General features: G+C 39.0%; 1 protein-coding gene across 1 annotated transcript in view; it reads right to left on the minus strand.

Annotated features, from left to right (window-relative positions):
• Positions 1 to 5: 5 nt before the first annotated feature.
• Positions 6 to 16,144, minus strand: part of CCDC73 (coiled-coil domain containing 73) — a 126,736-nt gene continuing 110,597 nt past the window's right edge. Inside the window, exons 16-17 of the mRNA XM_036763670.1 lie at positions 11,351 to 11,484; positions 6 to 622 (exon numbers count right to left, since the gene is read on the minus strand). Coding sequence (XP_036619565.1) covers positions 395 to 622; positions 11,351 to 11,484 — 362 coding nt within the window. The 3' untranslated portion in view covers positions 6 to 394. The remainder of the gene's footprint in view (positions 623 to 11,350; positions 11,485 to 16,144) is intronic.

Consider the following 16,144-nt stretch of genomic DNA (forward strand, 5'->3'; position numbering starts at 1 on the left):
TTTTGTTGATCTCTGTGCTGTAAGTTTTGTTCTTGAAAGGGGCCATTTTGGATATAACTCTTTTGAGGTAAGGGAGCATCAAGACCTGAAAGGGGGAAGGCTTCATGGAGGGAAGAAGAAAGGAATCAAGATTTCTAAATAGTCAGAATTTAATTTTCGAAGGGAAGGTTTTCCAACAGGATGGCCACTCATCATAAGCAAGTGTTTGCAGAAGTGGATGCTTGACTGGAATAAAGTGGCTTCTTTGTATTAACAAAAGTTGTAAAGTGAAGATGTTTTTAAATTGGATAAAATGAATGTTAATTATATCATAACTTATTTAGGTCAAAACACAGCAGTCTAGTTAACCAGTTGCATTGTAAAGAGCATCCACTCACTATTCAACCTTCTTCAACTAGTTATCTAACATCTCTTCAGATTTTCTTTTTTTGGTTTCTTTAGACTTTTCCAAATTCAGAAACTTTTCTATTTCACTAATTTGGTTTTTTATTAAAATGTCTTGGGATTGCCAATCATCCTCTTCTTCACCGAGGGAACAGTCAGTAAAATCATCTGTATCTTTACTCTGGACTGCTTGAAAAGGTCGGGCTAGCGGGTCAGCCTTTAGGAGTTGTGGTTTGTCCTAGAAAAGAACATACCAGCTGTCATTTGGAAGCTAGTCTGTTGTACATCATTCATCATGATTACGTATAGTTAGAAAGAAACAACATCTGGGGGAAGGTGGCTACAGCACAGAAATCTGGCATTACCTTTGCCTACATTGATACATGATCCTTAGAACTATGCCTAACATAGAGATCTTACTACATTTTAAGGAATAGGTAATAGGTCTTCAGAGGAACTCTAAAAAATTCAAGTGGATATTAAAAAGGGAGAAGAGATTTAAATTAAAATAGTCAAGATAAAAATCTTTTGGTCTTCTACTCCCTTCCCTTCCCACAAGAAGTGTCTATTTTTTTCTGATACTTTATCCAAGCCAGGGAAAAATTGAAGGTTAAATACTAGCGGAAGTCAAGAACAACATGAAAACTGCCTTTTCCTTCAAGTTTCCTCTTGCAGAATGAATGCCATTGTTGAAGGAACAGGAAAGCAGCGAGGGAGGTGGAAATTGGCAGATTTCCAAGGTGTGCCACATTGGGTCACATTTCAATATTGTGACTTTTAGTATACATGGAGTTATTTAACTTAAGGGTTCCCTTCCCCCCCAAGTACAGCTATTTAAATAGTTTCTACTTAGTCTTTTTTTTTTTAAAAACCTGTACAATCAGAACTGTAAGGACTTCTCCCCTTGCATAGCTCTCACCTTTTTTGCCCTAGAGGAGGCAGGAGGCTCTCCACCAGCGAGTGCTCTCAGAGTCAGCCTTTAACCTGGCTATTCTCTCCAAACTGTTTCACAGAAGAGTTAAGAGTACATCTCAAAGTGAAATGGATTTACAGCCAGAACCCAAGTCTCATGGCCCTCTCTCTCTGCCATTCTTTAATCCTGAATAAGTCACTTAACATCCTGGGGCCTCTTTGTGTATTCCTCTAGTCAGCGATCTGATCTGTATGATTCAGTACCTGATTCTAAAAGTCTTTTAACTTCCTCGGACTGAAGGGTCACAAGGGCAAGGACAATAGACTTCCAAGTTACAGTACCGAGATTCTAGATTCTCATTGAAACTCAACTACTTCCTACCTCTCTATCTCACTCTTTGGGTCTCAAATTTCTGGTCTGCAAAATAAGGCGTTTTAACCTAGCTGATAATAAAGGCCTGTCAATTCCACAACTTTAAAATGGAGAACCCAGTGTATTGAAAAATGTTACACTAAAAACAAATAAAAAAACCTCCAAATCTAGGTTTCTCCACTTCCCCCATCAATTTAAAAATCTGTTTAGCAGTGAAAGTACTGCAAAAGCTATTTCTTAAGGAACTTTTCTAAGCCTAGGCTATCCAATTGGAAAATAAAATTAAATGGGGTATTAATTTTTATTTTTTTCCAAACTTAATAATAATTTTAGCTTCATGCCCTTTTTCAGCTTTATAATAACATGACATTTACCTAGCACTTTAAGTTTTGCGAGTCTTTCTACCAATAAAAACATGTTATTAAAATAAATTTGAATTATTTGGCAAACCCAGGACCCAGGCTCATCTATCATTTTCTAAATTGTTTCTGTATATAAACTCTGTGCCCTTTCCATTAATGGTATAGATAAATCGTGTGACCATAGATTAGTTTAATTGTCAATAATGACAGAGGTAACAATACTACTTGAATATTAGCACAATTAATACTGTTACTTAGGGCTTAATTAAACTGTCTTGGAGCCCATTGGGATGAGCATGTTGAGTGTGCAAAATGCTGGTCTTTTGTATAAACAGCTTTCACTAAAGTGCCTCTATAACACTTTTCAGAGAAATAAACTTTTTGACTAAAATGTGTGATAAGGCAGCACATAGGAGATGCTGTCTATGAGAAAGAAAACAAACAAGCAATGGAGTTTTCCTGGAGTTTAGAATCAGCTGCTAACGAAGCTATCCCAAGTCTCTTGGCGCTAACATCTGTTCAGTGTCAGAATGGGTTTGTGCAGAGAATACCAGAAGTTTAATGGCTGTGCCCTTTTCCCCCTTGATTCTTTTCTTCATGGCTGCTGCCCCTCTTAATCTCCATTCCATTTCCCTGAATTAGGGTTGGGGGAGCCAGGAAGAGGGAAAAGCATCCTGGTATGGTGGAAGGAACAGTGACTAGAGTTGAGAGGCCAAATTCAGGAAACAAATTTGACCATAGAGGCACATCGCTGAGATTTGATAGGATGAAAGATTGGAAGATGTAATGCTGAGCTATTGCTGATGATAATGTGAAGATCATAGCGAGTGGGAGATACTGCAGAATGAGAAATGTTCTGATTTGTGAGCAGACTGCAAACTCAAGAGCAGTGCTTTTGATTTCAGGGAAAATTGTAGAACAGATCATTAAAGAGACAGTTGGTAAAGTTCTAGTCAAGGAAGCAGTGACTGATTACAAAGAACCAGCATAATTTCATCAAGAACAGACCAAGCCAGGCAATCTCGTTTCCTTTTTCAGCAGTTACTGAACTTAGACTTGGTGGCTGACTTGTCAGGGGTGTCTATCAATATGATTTTCCTAGAATTTGGCTAAGTACTTGCTGAACTCTGCATGTTATTCTTGTGAGAAGTTTGGAGAGATGTTGAGACAATGGTAGTATCAATAGTGTATTCAGAGCTAGTTGAAAGGTTAAACCCAGTAATTACTAATAGTAGCTGATAACAGTTTGGCTTGAGATCTCCAGTGGCATGCCCCAAGTATCTGTACTTACTCCTGAGCAGTTTTAACATTTTTACCAATAACTTGGATAAAATTATAAATGGCATGCTTCTCAAAAATGTAAGTGGGCTAAAAAACTAGAGGTTTTTTAACTAAGACCAGGAGATGGGGCAGGACCCAAAAAGATCTCAGCAGGCTAGAGCACTAGCTTGAATCTCTGAAGACAACATTCAATGAGGATAAACATATAATCTTACACTTGAGTTCAAAAAAATCAGCCTAGCAAGTATAAGGTGACTAAGGCATCAGTTCTTAGTTGACAGACCATTGCGAGTTAGCAGCCCTGTGTCTGGCAGTCAGCAAAGCTACTGGGGTCCTGGGCTGGGGCTTCTGGATAGTCCCACAGTATCCCACCTGGTCAGACCCACATCCGCAGTATTCTATTAGTACATTCTGTTATAATACATAATGTATTCTATTCTGGGTACTATGTTTAGGAAAAATTATCGATATGCTAAAAAGCCTCAGAAGAGAGCAACTGGTAGGATAAACTTAACATCCTATCTTTCTAAAGTTCCTATCATCTTTTTAGCAAGTAGGTGCTTGAAACCTTGTCCAGAATAGCAATCTCCCTCATGAAGTCCTCAGACTTGTAGAGAAAGGAAATTATCAGGGAAGGTTAAGAATGTATCTGGTTTGGAAATAGCCCTACAGATTTCTGGATAATCAGCCTTCCCCATCATTACTCAGTACAGTATTGCGTTTTTCCTCCATTGATCCTGGTCTAAATGTTCTCCACCCAGCTTCCTCCTTGGGTTTCTGTATTTCCTCACAAGTATACCTTAATATAAAAGGACACTCCATTGCCCCTTTTTGTCTGTTGTGGAGACATCTGGGTAGCACAGTGGTTAAGAGCTCTGGACTATGAGTCAGAAAGAACTGGCTTCAAATACCACTTCAGAAACTAACTATGACCTGAGCTAATTAAACTCCCAGGCTCGGTTTCCTTATCTATAAAATGGGGATAACACCTACCTCGCAGGATTATTGCCAGGTTCCAATGAGATAATGTAGTATTTTGCAAACCTTACAGCACTATATAAATGTTCCTACTGCAGTTCCTTTTGAATGATGGATGCCCTTCCATGACCATGTTGCAATTAAGGGTCACACCCCAATAAGTCTCAGTGATAGTAATATGTTGTGATTTTCATGTGGCCAACTGAGACCATAGGTTTTATTTGGTGCCCTCTTGTCTCCTATGAATTACTGGTCCTTTCTGTTGATAGTCTTTTTGTGAATGCCTCCAAATTTCTGTATCAGGGTTTATTGGTATTTGTGGACAGGTTTTAATTTAAAGCCTTATTGATCAGGTTTGCAAGACTTCAGGCAAATCTATTTTTTTTTTATCAGTTTTGGAGTACACCCTCTCCCTGGCTAAGAAACCATAATTACTGTATTTTAAACCATGGTCCAGAAATTCTTATTCTTTTTTTAGATAACTTAAGGTTCCTTTACTCTAAATGAAGTACTTTTTGCTACACCTCAAAGTCTTTCTATATGGATTTAAATCCCAAATAGGATATGAAGACTAATACTGTGCCATGATGATCTCAAAATAACTAATCAACTTATTTGAAAAAAGCAATCAAGACATTCCACCAGCCAATTTAGTCTCTGGCATGGGTAGGGCCTTAGATGCTAGGGGAATTCTTTCCTACTTTCCCAAAGGCAAGGGGGGATTATTGTCTCTTCACCACTTGTGGGGTGAGATAGAAGAGAGGGAGAAAATAAGCATTTACAAAACACCTGCTATGTCCTACGCACTGTGGTAAGGCTTTACAAATATCCCATTTGATCCTCAGAACAACCCTGGATGTAAGTGCTTTATTGATCATCCCCATTTTACAGCTGAAACTAAAGTAAACAGAGGTCAAGTTGAACAAGAGGTGATTGTCGATGTGAGACTGGAGGTCAGGAGAGATTAGGGCTGGATATGTAGATCTGGGAATTATCCATGGAAGGAGAGTGTTGGCAGTGATTACTTCAGGAGACTGAGGCTTGAACCACTGACAGATTTCTGGTTGCCTAAGTATAAAAGAGCTCACAAGGAGCAGGGAGTGTCTCGGGTTCATCCTTCTGAATAGATCCACCACCCTGGCAAACATGGAGATGAGGGAGCTGCACCAAACTAAATCGATGTTATTTCCTTTCGATGTTATTGTTAAATAAACTTTTTTGTTAAATGTAGATGGCTACAAGTGTCTCATCTTGTTCCAATCTTGATCAATGGAATGGCTTGAATCACTGACACAGCCTAAAATAAAAATTTTAGCTGCTTGCTCCTGATCAAGATTATTTGTTGAATAAATGCTCACCTGTTAATAAGTGACCTTTTTACTGGCCTACAGCCATAAGGAAAAGAAGTATGGAGGGCTAGAGCCATGAATTTCCAGCACTGACTTCCCAATCCTCAGAGAAACAAAAAGACAAGTCTATATCATCTTCTCTACTATGGCCCTTGGCATGATTCAATATTTATTAAATGCCCACTACACACTAGGTTCTGGAAATACAAAGATGAAAAATAGCACAGTCCTTACCTTCAAAGGACCTTACACTCTTTGTTAGAAGGAATGACTAGCACACCTACAAATAAATAGTACTTAAAGTCAAATCTGCTATAGTGAGACCTATATCACCAAACTCTGCAAAATTACAGTAAAAACCACAAGGTGAATGGAGAAAAAAAGGGGTTAGAAGCATAACGCTCAAAACTTCATCGTTGACACATTATAAAAACATAGGCACCAAATTAAAACAGCACAGTTTCATACATGTTAAATGGTTATTAAAAATACTTAAATACTACAATAAATAGTGGTGATGCCTGTGGCCTCAGGTGGCCATTCAGCCTACACCCTGGTTCCCGCAGGGCCTGGGCTGGCAAAGTGAAGTCACTTTGGGCCCTCTGCCATGATAAAGAATGGGGGAAGGGAGAGAAGCAAACCAATTTTCCTTAGCCCACAGCTCCCACTGGACCGTCAGACAGATAATAAATATGGTGCTTTACCTCAAAAGGACCTGAAGTTTGCTTGTGAAAGTGGGCATGAGAAGGGTTGCAGCTTGTGATTTACTATGAAGTACAGTCTTCTGTGTTTTCTTGATGTTTGAAGGATGTACATTATCAAACAAAAAAATTCAAATTACGCCTCAATTGTTCCCTCATACATCAATCAGATTGGAACAAATTCACATTTTCAAAACAAGCATTATAGCTTGTACTTGTATAGTACACTATAGATTGTACTTGGATTCATGTTTCCTCCACTACAAGGTACAAGCTGTCTAGATGGGCCTTCTCCATCTTGCACTGTATCTCTCTGTATAGTTTAACAGATTCAGCCCAATGTTTGATACTACACAGGTCTTTTTGAACCCTGACTCTGTCATCCAGGACTTAGTCTTCCTCTTAGCTTTGTGTCATCTGTATATTTGATATGCATATCATCTATGCAGGTCATTGAGGAAACTATTAAATAGCACACAATCATGAGCAGAGATCTCTGGGGTACTCTACTGGGGTCGCAGCAGTCATGGAACCCTTAACTATTCTTTGGATCTGGCTATTCAACCAATCTTGAATCCACCTAACTGTACTATCACCTAGCCCATATCTTTCAACTTTTTCCGCAGGAAAAATGTGAGTCTTTATCAGATGCTTTGCTAAAATCTAGGGCAACAATATCTTTAGAATTCCCCTAACTTACCAGTCCCATAGATCTGCCCAAAATGGAAATTAAATCAGTCTGATATGGCCTGTACTTAATCACTTGTTTAATCACTTGTTTAATTTCCTTAATACATTCTTAAATTTTGCCAGAATCATTGTCAAATTCAATAGCCTATAATTTGTGGACTCCATTTTCTTCTCCTTTTTGAAAATCAATAAAGTATTAACCTTTCTCCAATCTTGACCTTTCCCATTCTCCATGATCTTTCAAAGTAGTGGCATGTTGATGATTATTAAATCTGTTTGTCCTCCAGTCTCCCATCTCCTACTACCAACTGGATTCCTGTAGGTATCTTGAACTCAACATGTCCAAAGCTGAACTCATTATCTTTTCCCCTAAAATTTCCCCCATTCCAAACTTCCCCATTACTGTTGAGGTTACCACCATCTTTCAGTCACCCAGGCTTGTTCATAACCTAGTTGTCATCCTCAACTCCTCACTCTCACCGCCAAGGCCTGTCAACCTCACCTTCCTTACATCTCTCACATATACCCGCCTTCTCTTCCCTGACAATGCCTGACCCTGGTGGAGGACCTCACCACCCCTCACTTGGTCTATTTCAATAGCCTTCCAGTTAGTCAACCAGCCATAAGTCTGTCCTCAGTCAAATCAATCCTCCACTCAGCTGCCAAAGTGATCTTCCCAAAGCACAGATCCAGCCATGTCACCTCACTATGCAACAAACTGAAGTGGTGCCGTATAACCTCCAGGATAAAATAGAAAATCCTCTGCTTGGTATTGAAAGCCCTTCAGAATCTCGCCAGTCTTCTCAGACCTCTCCTGCCCCATACAATGGGATCCAGTGGCACTTTGCTGTTCCTTGAACAAGACACTCCATCTCCTGACTCTGGACTTCTTCCTTGGCTATCCCCCATGCATGCAGTCCTCTCTCACAGTCATCTCTGCCTCCTGACTTCCCTAGCTTCTTTCCAATCCCACCTAAAATCTCATCTTCTACAGGAAGCCGTTTTCAATCCCTCTTAGTTCTAGTGCCTTCCCTTTGTTGATGATTTCCAGTTTTTCATGAATACAGAACTTGTTTGTCCATCACCATTTGCATGTTAGACTTGTGAGTTCCTTGAGAGCACACACCATCTTTTGCTTTTCTTTGTATCCTTGATGCTTAGTGCAGGGCCTGGTACGAAGCAGGGGCTTACTAAGTATCTATTGGCTGTGTGCTTGAGGAAGAGTTCATCTGGGGCAGGTCACTTGAACTCATCGTTTCTGCAGGGCTTTGCCATTTCCAAAATGCTTTCACAAACATTCTTTCATTTGATTCTTATGACAACTCTGTGAAGTACGGGATTTGCAGCCTGATTCCCAACCCAGTGTTCTCTCCATTATGCCCTGCTGCTTCATATGTGTTCAAGCCAAACTTAGAAAAATGCACAGGGAGGTTTATGTTTATTAGCCTCATTTTACAAGTAGAGAAAACATCACAAGTTAAATGACTAAATGAGAATTCAAAGAAATAGCATAATTATGCAAAGAGAATGGAGAAAATGAAAGTGAAAAAACATGCAACATGTAGGAAACAATATAACAGAAAGACATTTCTTTAAGTATCTAAAGCAGGGGTGGGAAACCTGCAGCCTCGAGGCCACATGTGGCCCTCTAGGTCCTTAAGTGCAGCCCTTTGACTGAATCCAAACTTCACAGAACGAATTTTGAGGCCACAGGTTCCCCAACCCTGATCTAAAGCAAAAGAAGGGGACAAAGGAAATTGTCTCTATAACAGATCAGAAAACTTATAGCAAGATAAAGAAAAAGCTGAGGCTTTTTAACATGTATGGTTTTTTTTTAAATTTCATTTATGAAAAAGTTCAGTTCTTTCAGCTTATTTGGAATGAATATCATTTGTGATGGGAATAAATAGAAAATCCAATTTATATATGAATCAAAGAGTATACTACTGTGAAGAGATGGGTATGTTCAAATCAGCAAGTCTAGTGACATCCATCTTAGTGTCCTTAAGAAATTAGTGAATATTAGTATAGAGACACCAACTTTGAGGAATATTTGGAAGGTGAAGAAAAGTACCTGAAGCCTGGAAAACATCAAATGTCAAGTGTATCTTAGTGATACAGGAAAAAGAACATTGGTTCTGGTCCTTAGTCTGTCACTGACTTAATTACTAGAGGGTACCCTCTGTGTATTGTCTCTATAACATAGGCAAATAACAACCACTCTAACAATCTCACAGGGTTGTTTTAAAGATAAAATGGTTGTGAAAATAAGTTGAAAAGAATATGGCATTTTACAAATATAAAGTGTTAAACACTAGTCAAAAACCTTACATCATGTAAAAAGATGGTAGGAAAATCAATTTGCAATCACCAAAAAGAATGTAAGTTATCAGAGGACAATCAAAAGTATTTTAAGCTACCTAGCAAATTATGTCTGCTGGAATTAATCTTATTAACTCACTCACTCATTCAACAACTTTAATTTTTTGTCCTGTAATAGGGACAAAGGGAAAGCATAAATGGTTCAGGATGGCTTTTGAGTTTGTCCCACACATTCATCAACAGAACAGAAAAATCTGGTCTAGGCCATATTATTGTTAAATGATGCACAGCTGTCTAGGATCACAACCAGAGGGTGACTGCTAATGGTTAAATGTTATGAGTTCTTCATTATTTAATAATATGTTTTAAGGTAAGTCCAAAAAACAGAGATGAGACTAGAATGAAGAAATTTAAAATGTGTTCATTAAGTTCGCATGTGACACTAAATTGAGCAAAGGTTACTTTGGAAGGGTGAAATAAAATGAAAATAAGCCTGATAATCTAGAGCAACGTCTGTAAAAATTATAACAAAGTTCGATAGCGTCAAGGAAGGAAGAAAACAAGCATTTATGAAGGTCCAGTTCATGCTAGACATTGTGGTAAGTGCTTTAGAAGTGTCTCATTTGAGCCTCACACCTGCCCTGGGAGGGTGGGTGGCATTATTATCCTCATTTTACAGAAGAGGAAACTGAGGGTGAGAGAGATTAAGTGATTTGCCCAGGGTCACAAAGCCAGTAAATGTCTGAGGTTGATTCAGGCCCTCCTGACTCCTGGCCCAGCACTCTATCCACTCTGCTCCCTGGCTGCCTCCAAGTGAAAGAAAGTTTATATACCATGGAGAACATACATATAAGTAAAGCAGATGGAGAGGGAGAGAGCTGGATATGAACCAGTAAAAGCAGAAATGCCTTATGGATCAAACCTGGACACAAATCACTGTTTACCTACATCAGCCACAAGGCCCCATGGGCCATAGCAGACAAATCACTGGACCTAGGAGCTGGAGGCTTCTTTGTGACTTTCAGCATTGATTCTGCCCAGCCATGTGACTGTGGGCAAATCGCTTGACCTCTCATTTTTCCTCCCTGCATGTAGGGGACATGACCGGGGCAGACAGTCAACTCAACAACACTGAAAGAGGAGTTCTTTGTTCTAGCTTTGAAGGTCTCTGGCTACATGGGGTGTGAACATCACTGGTGACTCTGCACTTGAGACCGATCCACTTTTGTAAGCAATCTTTGCCAATCCTGTTGTTAAAAAAAAATTTGTAGTACCCATAAGTGTCACTTTTTGGACTACAAACAAACCAAAGATTTTTCCTTTTGAAAGTTTTGCCCACTAAGATATTGTAAACTTTATAGATCTAACCAAATGAGCTGTCAGCTATGGTTAGTTACCTCTCCACTGACAAATGGACTCTAGGGAGCCATATAATCTCTTTTTGGATACTTTGGCTCCAGTACATATAGCATAGCAGGGTATGTAAAGTATTTGGCATTTTCACACACAGTACTCCTTGTTCTTATTGGAGTATCTATTTTAAATCAATTTATACATTTACTATATTAAACATATTTTTAAAAGAAAAACTGAGTTCACAAGGAAAACATCTATATTAAAACCATTATTAAAACTAAAAATTATCTGATATGATTATTTTTCCAGAAATAATTCTTATAAAATATCACAAACAAAGAATGAGAAAATACGGCATTATTCCTATATTTTGGCGACTATTTTTCTGGAAGTACACAATGCACCACCACTTCACACTCTCCTTCCAAAAACAGGCTGGATAACATCTGTTTGATTTATAGACTGTGACTTTTTCCTGGTGTTTTCTATCAACCTTAATTGTGAAAAATAGTGCCACATTGCCCTCTTGATATTATTTTGGAGATGGGTTAGGTCTTAAAGCATCCAGATGCATACAGTTCTACACATATCTATGGAATTAGCTCACTAAGGTCTGCTTGGCCATATTTTTAATTGACTCACATGTTCTGTGGGAAAAGGAGAATCATAAAAAGTCTTTGCAATCGCATTCCACTCTTCCCTGGGATCTCTCTTGGGATTTGGCTGGATACTTGAGTTAGTCCAAGTGTCAGCCTCTCTGCTAATGCTGGTAGTATCTGATTGACAAAAAGGAAATGGCAACAATTGCATTTTATTCTCTAGACACTCATTTTAGTGACTGAACTTCTGGTTTATCTCTGATCATATGCTTTAAAAAAAGTAATCAGATTTCTATTTTATTTTTACTATGAATACTTTACTGTTTTCCTATGCTCTGATCTCCTACTATGGCATTTCATTTAGGAAGACAAGCAAAGAAAAAGATATTCAAGACAAGGCCTTTCTAAAACCTGCTGATTACTATCCATTAACAATGTAAAGATGTATAGGCTATCACAAATAATACCAATAAATACAACTGAAATAAAATTAAGGTGATATCTTTTGAAACAATGTAACACATACAAAATGTTGTCTTTTCTTCTATGGATCACTTCATTGCCTACACGAGCAAAGTCTGAAATCAGGGCGTTTTTGTTGTTTTTGAACATTCACTAATTCAAACTAACCAGGGAGAGAGAGGGCAGATAGAATTAGTGGACAGTTGAAACTATAGAACGTGTTTAAAGATATACACTCCTATTAATTTGGAGCACATAGAGCAATTAATAAAGACAGTCCACTAAGGCTGATTGGAAATAATAGTGTTTGAACACACCCCTGGAACCACAGATCCCAGAGTACTGAAACAGACAGTAAACAATCCACTGTCCAGAAAAGGTCCTTGGGCTTTAATGAACAGGTACAAATATTTTAGAATTAGCTGATCAATGTGATACCATTAGGTAAATGCTTCTATAATAGATGAGGGAATTTTGAAAAGTGATTCTCAACAATATTTTAAACATTCTTGCCTCATCTATTTAAATTATGGAGAATTTGGCAGACAAAGGTAAAGTTTGGCCCAGCTCCTGTCCCAGTTTTTATAAATTTGAAATTCATGAAATCCAAACTAATTATTACTACTTAGAAACAATCCTACTCTGGAAAAACAAATATTGATTTTGTTTTGGCAAAATTTCTTTTCAATGGTTGTTTCTACTTTTCCTGTTGAGAAACATAGTACAGGGGGATGGAGGCAAGGTGGCAGCTGGAAAACAGGGACTTGCGTGAGCTCCCCCCGAGGTCCCTCCAAAAACCTATAAAAATGGCTCTGAACAAATTCTAGAACTGAAGAACCCACAAAATAGCAGAGAAAAGCAGGGCTCCAGCCCAGGACAGCCTGGATGGTCGCTGGGTAAGGTCTATTGCACAGAGCTGGGAGGGGAGCAGAGCAGAGCCCAGCAAAGGCTGTGCGGACCAACCAGACCTGGAGCCAGGCGGAACAGGCCCTAGATCCTTGAATCAGTGGGCTGTGGCAGTTACCAGACTTCTCAGCCCACAAACACCAAAGACAACAGAGAAGGTTAGTGGGAAAAGCTGCGGGGGACAGAGTGAAAGGAGTTCAAGGTTCAGCCACCACCCTGGAGGGGAGTGGGGGAGGTGCAGCTACAGAACTACAGCTGCAGTTGCTTCTGGCCCCAGGCCCACCTGGTGGGAGGAATTAAATGGTGGATCAGAGCAGCAGTGCAGAGCCTGCCTAAGATCTGAGTCAAGGTCCAGGTTGGTGGTGCTTGGGGGAGGAGGAACACTGGTATGGCAGAGCTGGCTATATAGAAATAATTCTGAAAACAACAGCACAACCCCTCAAGCTTGGGACAAAGTACTCTCTACTATACACGCAGTCATACCCACCCCAATGAAAAACTCAAGGGTCAAGTAGTTGGCTGGGAACATGGCCAGGCAGTGAAAACGGACTCAGATTCAGACTCAGACTTTGGAATCTTTCTTTGGTGACAAAGAAGACCAAAACGTACAGCCAGAAGAAGTTAACAAAGTCAAAGAGCCTACATCAAAAGCCTCTAAGAAAAACATGAACTGGTCTCAGGCCATAGAAGAGCTCAGAAAGGATCTGGAAAAGCAAGTTAGAGAAGTAGAGGAAAAATTGGGAAGAGAAATGAGAATGATGCAGGAAAACCATGAAAAACAAGTCAATGACTTGCTAAAGGAGACCCAAAAATACTGAAGAAAACAAAACCTTAAAAAATAGACTAACTCAAATGGCAAAAGAGCTCCAAAAAGCCAATGAGGAGAAGAATGCCTTGAAAGGCAGAATTAGCCAAATGGAAAAGGAGGGCCAAAAGACCACTGAAGAAAATACTACCTTAAAAATTAGATTGGAGCAAGTGGAAGCTAGTGACTTTATGAGAAATCAAGATATTATAAAACAGAACCAAAGGAATGAAAAAATGGAAGACAATGTGAAATATCTCATTGGAGAAACATAGTACAGTGGAAAAAGCCTTGTGATGGGGGTCAGGACTCTAGTACCCAGATTCCAATCCAGGCCACTACACTGCCTAGCTCTATGACTTTAGGCAAGTCACTTTATTTCTTTAACCTGTTACCTCATCTGTAAAATAGGAATAAGGATCCTTGTGCTATCTACCTAATAACATGTTGTGAGGAACTGTAAAGTGCTATATAAAGTGCTATATAAATATGAGCTATTATTCTCCACCATGTAGCATGAGATAAGCCACGTAAAAATTCAGCATTTTCAAATGAATGTAACTAATACATTAAAATATATGATAAGTGACCCCCAGAATAACATCATGCTACCCCACAGTCACTTAGCCAATTAACTGTGTAAAATAAAAATTGATTATTAACTTAGTATCTGTTCCATGTAACACTGTCTCACCTAACACTGTGCTTTGCCAAAAACCAATTAGTGACATTAATATATGCATAGCACAGTTCCTGGCACACAGTAGGTGTTTAATCAATGCATGTTAACATGATTTGGCATTAGCTACAATATGATTGAATATAAATTCTATTGAAGAAACTACATAATTTAAATAGAAAAACTATTTTTCTTTTCAATTTTACATAGCTTCCTTTGGAAGTCCATATGCTGTTAATCTGAAAGCACCAGAGAACCATTTTTAGATTCTACACTCCCTTAACTAAATAAATGCATTTTGCTAAAGTGGCACAATTCACTCAGGAGCTAATCCTACTAAACTCTAGCATGAGATTACTAAGAGAAAAATAAACAAGATTTTCCTCATGATTATGATATATTTAAAACTATATCATAATTATCATGAATATTAAAAAACATCCAATGTTCATGACATAATGAACAATGTATTATTTTCATAAGCTATATTTCAAAAGTTATACTTTTAAAAATTTATAACTTATCAAGTTATAATTTTAGCATCATAATATGGATCATAGAATTTGAGAGTTGGAAGGGCTCTAGGTGGACAGCTAGGCCAACCCATACTTGAAAGGGATCCCCACTATCACAGATTCAGCAAGTGATTGTCGAACTTTCCAAGGAGGGGTAACTCCCCACCTCTCGAGGCTGCCCATCCTTCTCCTGAGTAACTGTGATTGGTAGAAGTCTTTCCTGACATCAAGCCTAAATATACATCTTCTCAACTTCCACCCACTGCTGGTTCTGAAGAAACTGAGTGCCAGGTATTGTTCTAAGCAATTGGGACATAAAGAAAGGAAAAAACACAAACGTGGTCCCTCCCCACAAGGAGCTCACAATCTACTGGGACTGACATCAAACAACAATTTTGTAAATACAAGATCTATACAAAGTAAATAGAAGATAACCTCGGAGGGAAGACATTGGGGTGGGGGGAGACATGTAAGGAGAAGGAAAGGACTCCTGTAGAAAGTGAGACTTGAGCTAATTGAAAGGAAGCCAGGAGGTGGCAGTGAAAAGGAAGGGCATTCTAGGCATGGAGTTTGGAGATGGAGTGCTATGTATGATGTAGCAAGTAGACCACTGTAGCTGTATTGGTGTATACATGGAGAGGAGTACACTAGAAGTCTCAAAAGGTAGAAAAGGTTGAGGTTGTTAAGCATTTTAAATAGTCAAAAGTGGATTTTATATGTAAATGACAAGGGGGCAGTCTTGTGGGGAGCCCACAGTAAGGCCCTCATCACCTCTCACCTAGATGATTGCCAACAGTCTTCTGGCTGGTTTGCCTACCTCAAGCCTCCCTTCCTTTCCTCCTCCCACTATTACCCTCCATTCCCCACTCAGCTGCCAAAGTGTTGTCTTCCTAAAATATAGGAATTGACCGGGTAACTTCCACATAACCCTGATGTCCTTTCTTTCTCCAGAGGGCCCTCTTGAAGTTCATAGTATGTCTACTGCTTCCCTATAGAGTCTGGTGTCTCATCTGGACAGGTTAATACACTTCAGAGTTGAGCCAGGCAAATCACTAAGCTGCTGCCAGACTGGACCAAGCACATATCTCGCCACTGGGCTTTTCTCTTAAAGGGCACAGTGAATCTGCTGGTAGACCCAGTTTGCTTGATTCCCTGGGTTTGTCTCAGTTGGGTAGTACTGCGCTCTCTTCAGCTGGAATGTTACAGTGTTCTTTTCATCTAAAAAGCTACTATTTTTTCATATAGGCCAACAATTAATCCTTAGCCTAAGGATGAATAGAAGATGCTTCCCTTTGAGTCCCTCAGAATGCTCAGTGCTGAGAAAAAAACAATTCAGCAAAACTAAACAAAGAAATCTTATATTATGTGCAGTCTTCTAGTTTTCTCCCTCCCTTACCCATACAAAAAAATCAGTGAGATTGTACATAAATTTCAATAAAGGACTTTGGCTATGTTTGTCCTATTTCCATT

The sequence above is a fragment of the Trichosurus vulpecula genome, chromosome 6, assembly GCF_011100635.1.
Source record: "Trichosurus vulpecula isolate mTriVul1 chromosome 6, mTriVul1.pri, whole genome shotgun sequence".
Taxonomy (NCBI): Eukaryota; Metazoa; Chordata; class Mammalia; order Diprotodontia; family Phalangeridae; genus Trichosurus; species Trichosurus vulpecula.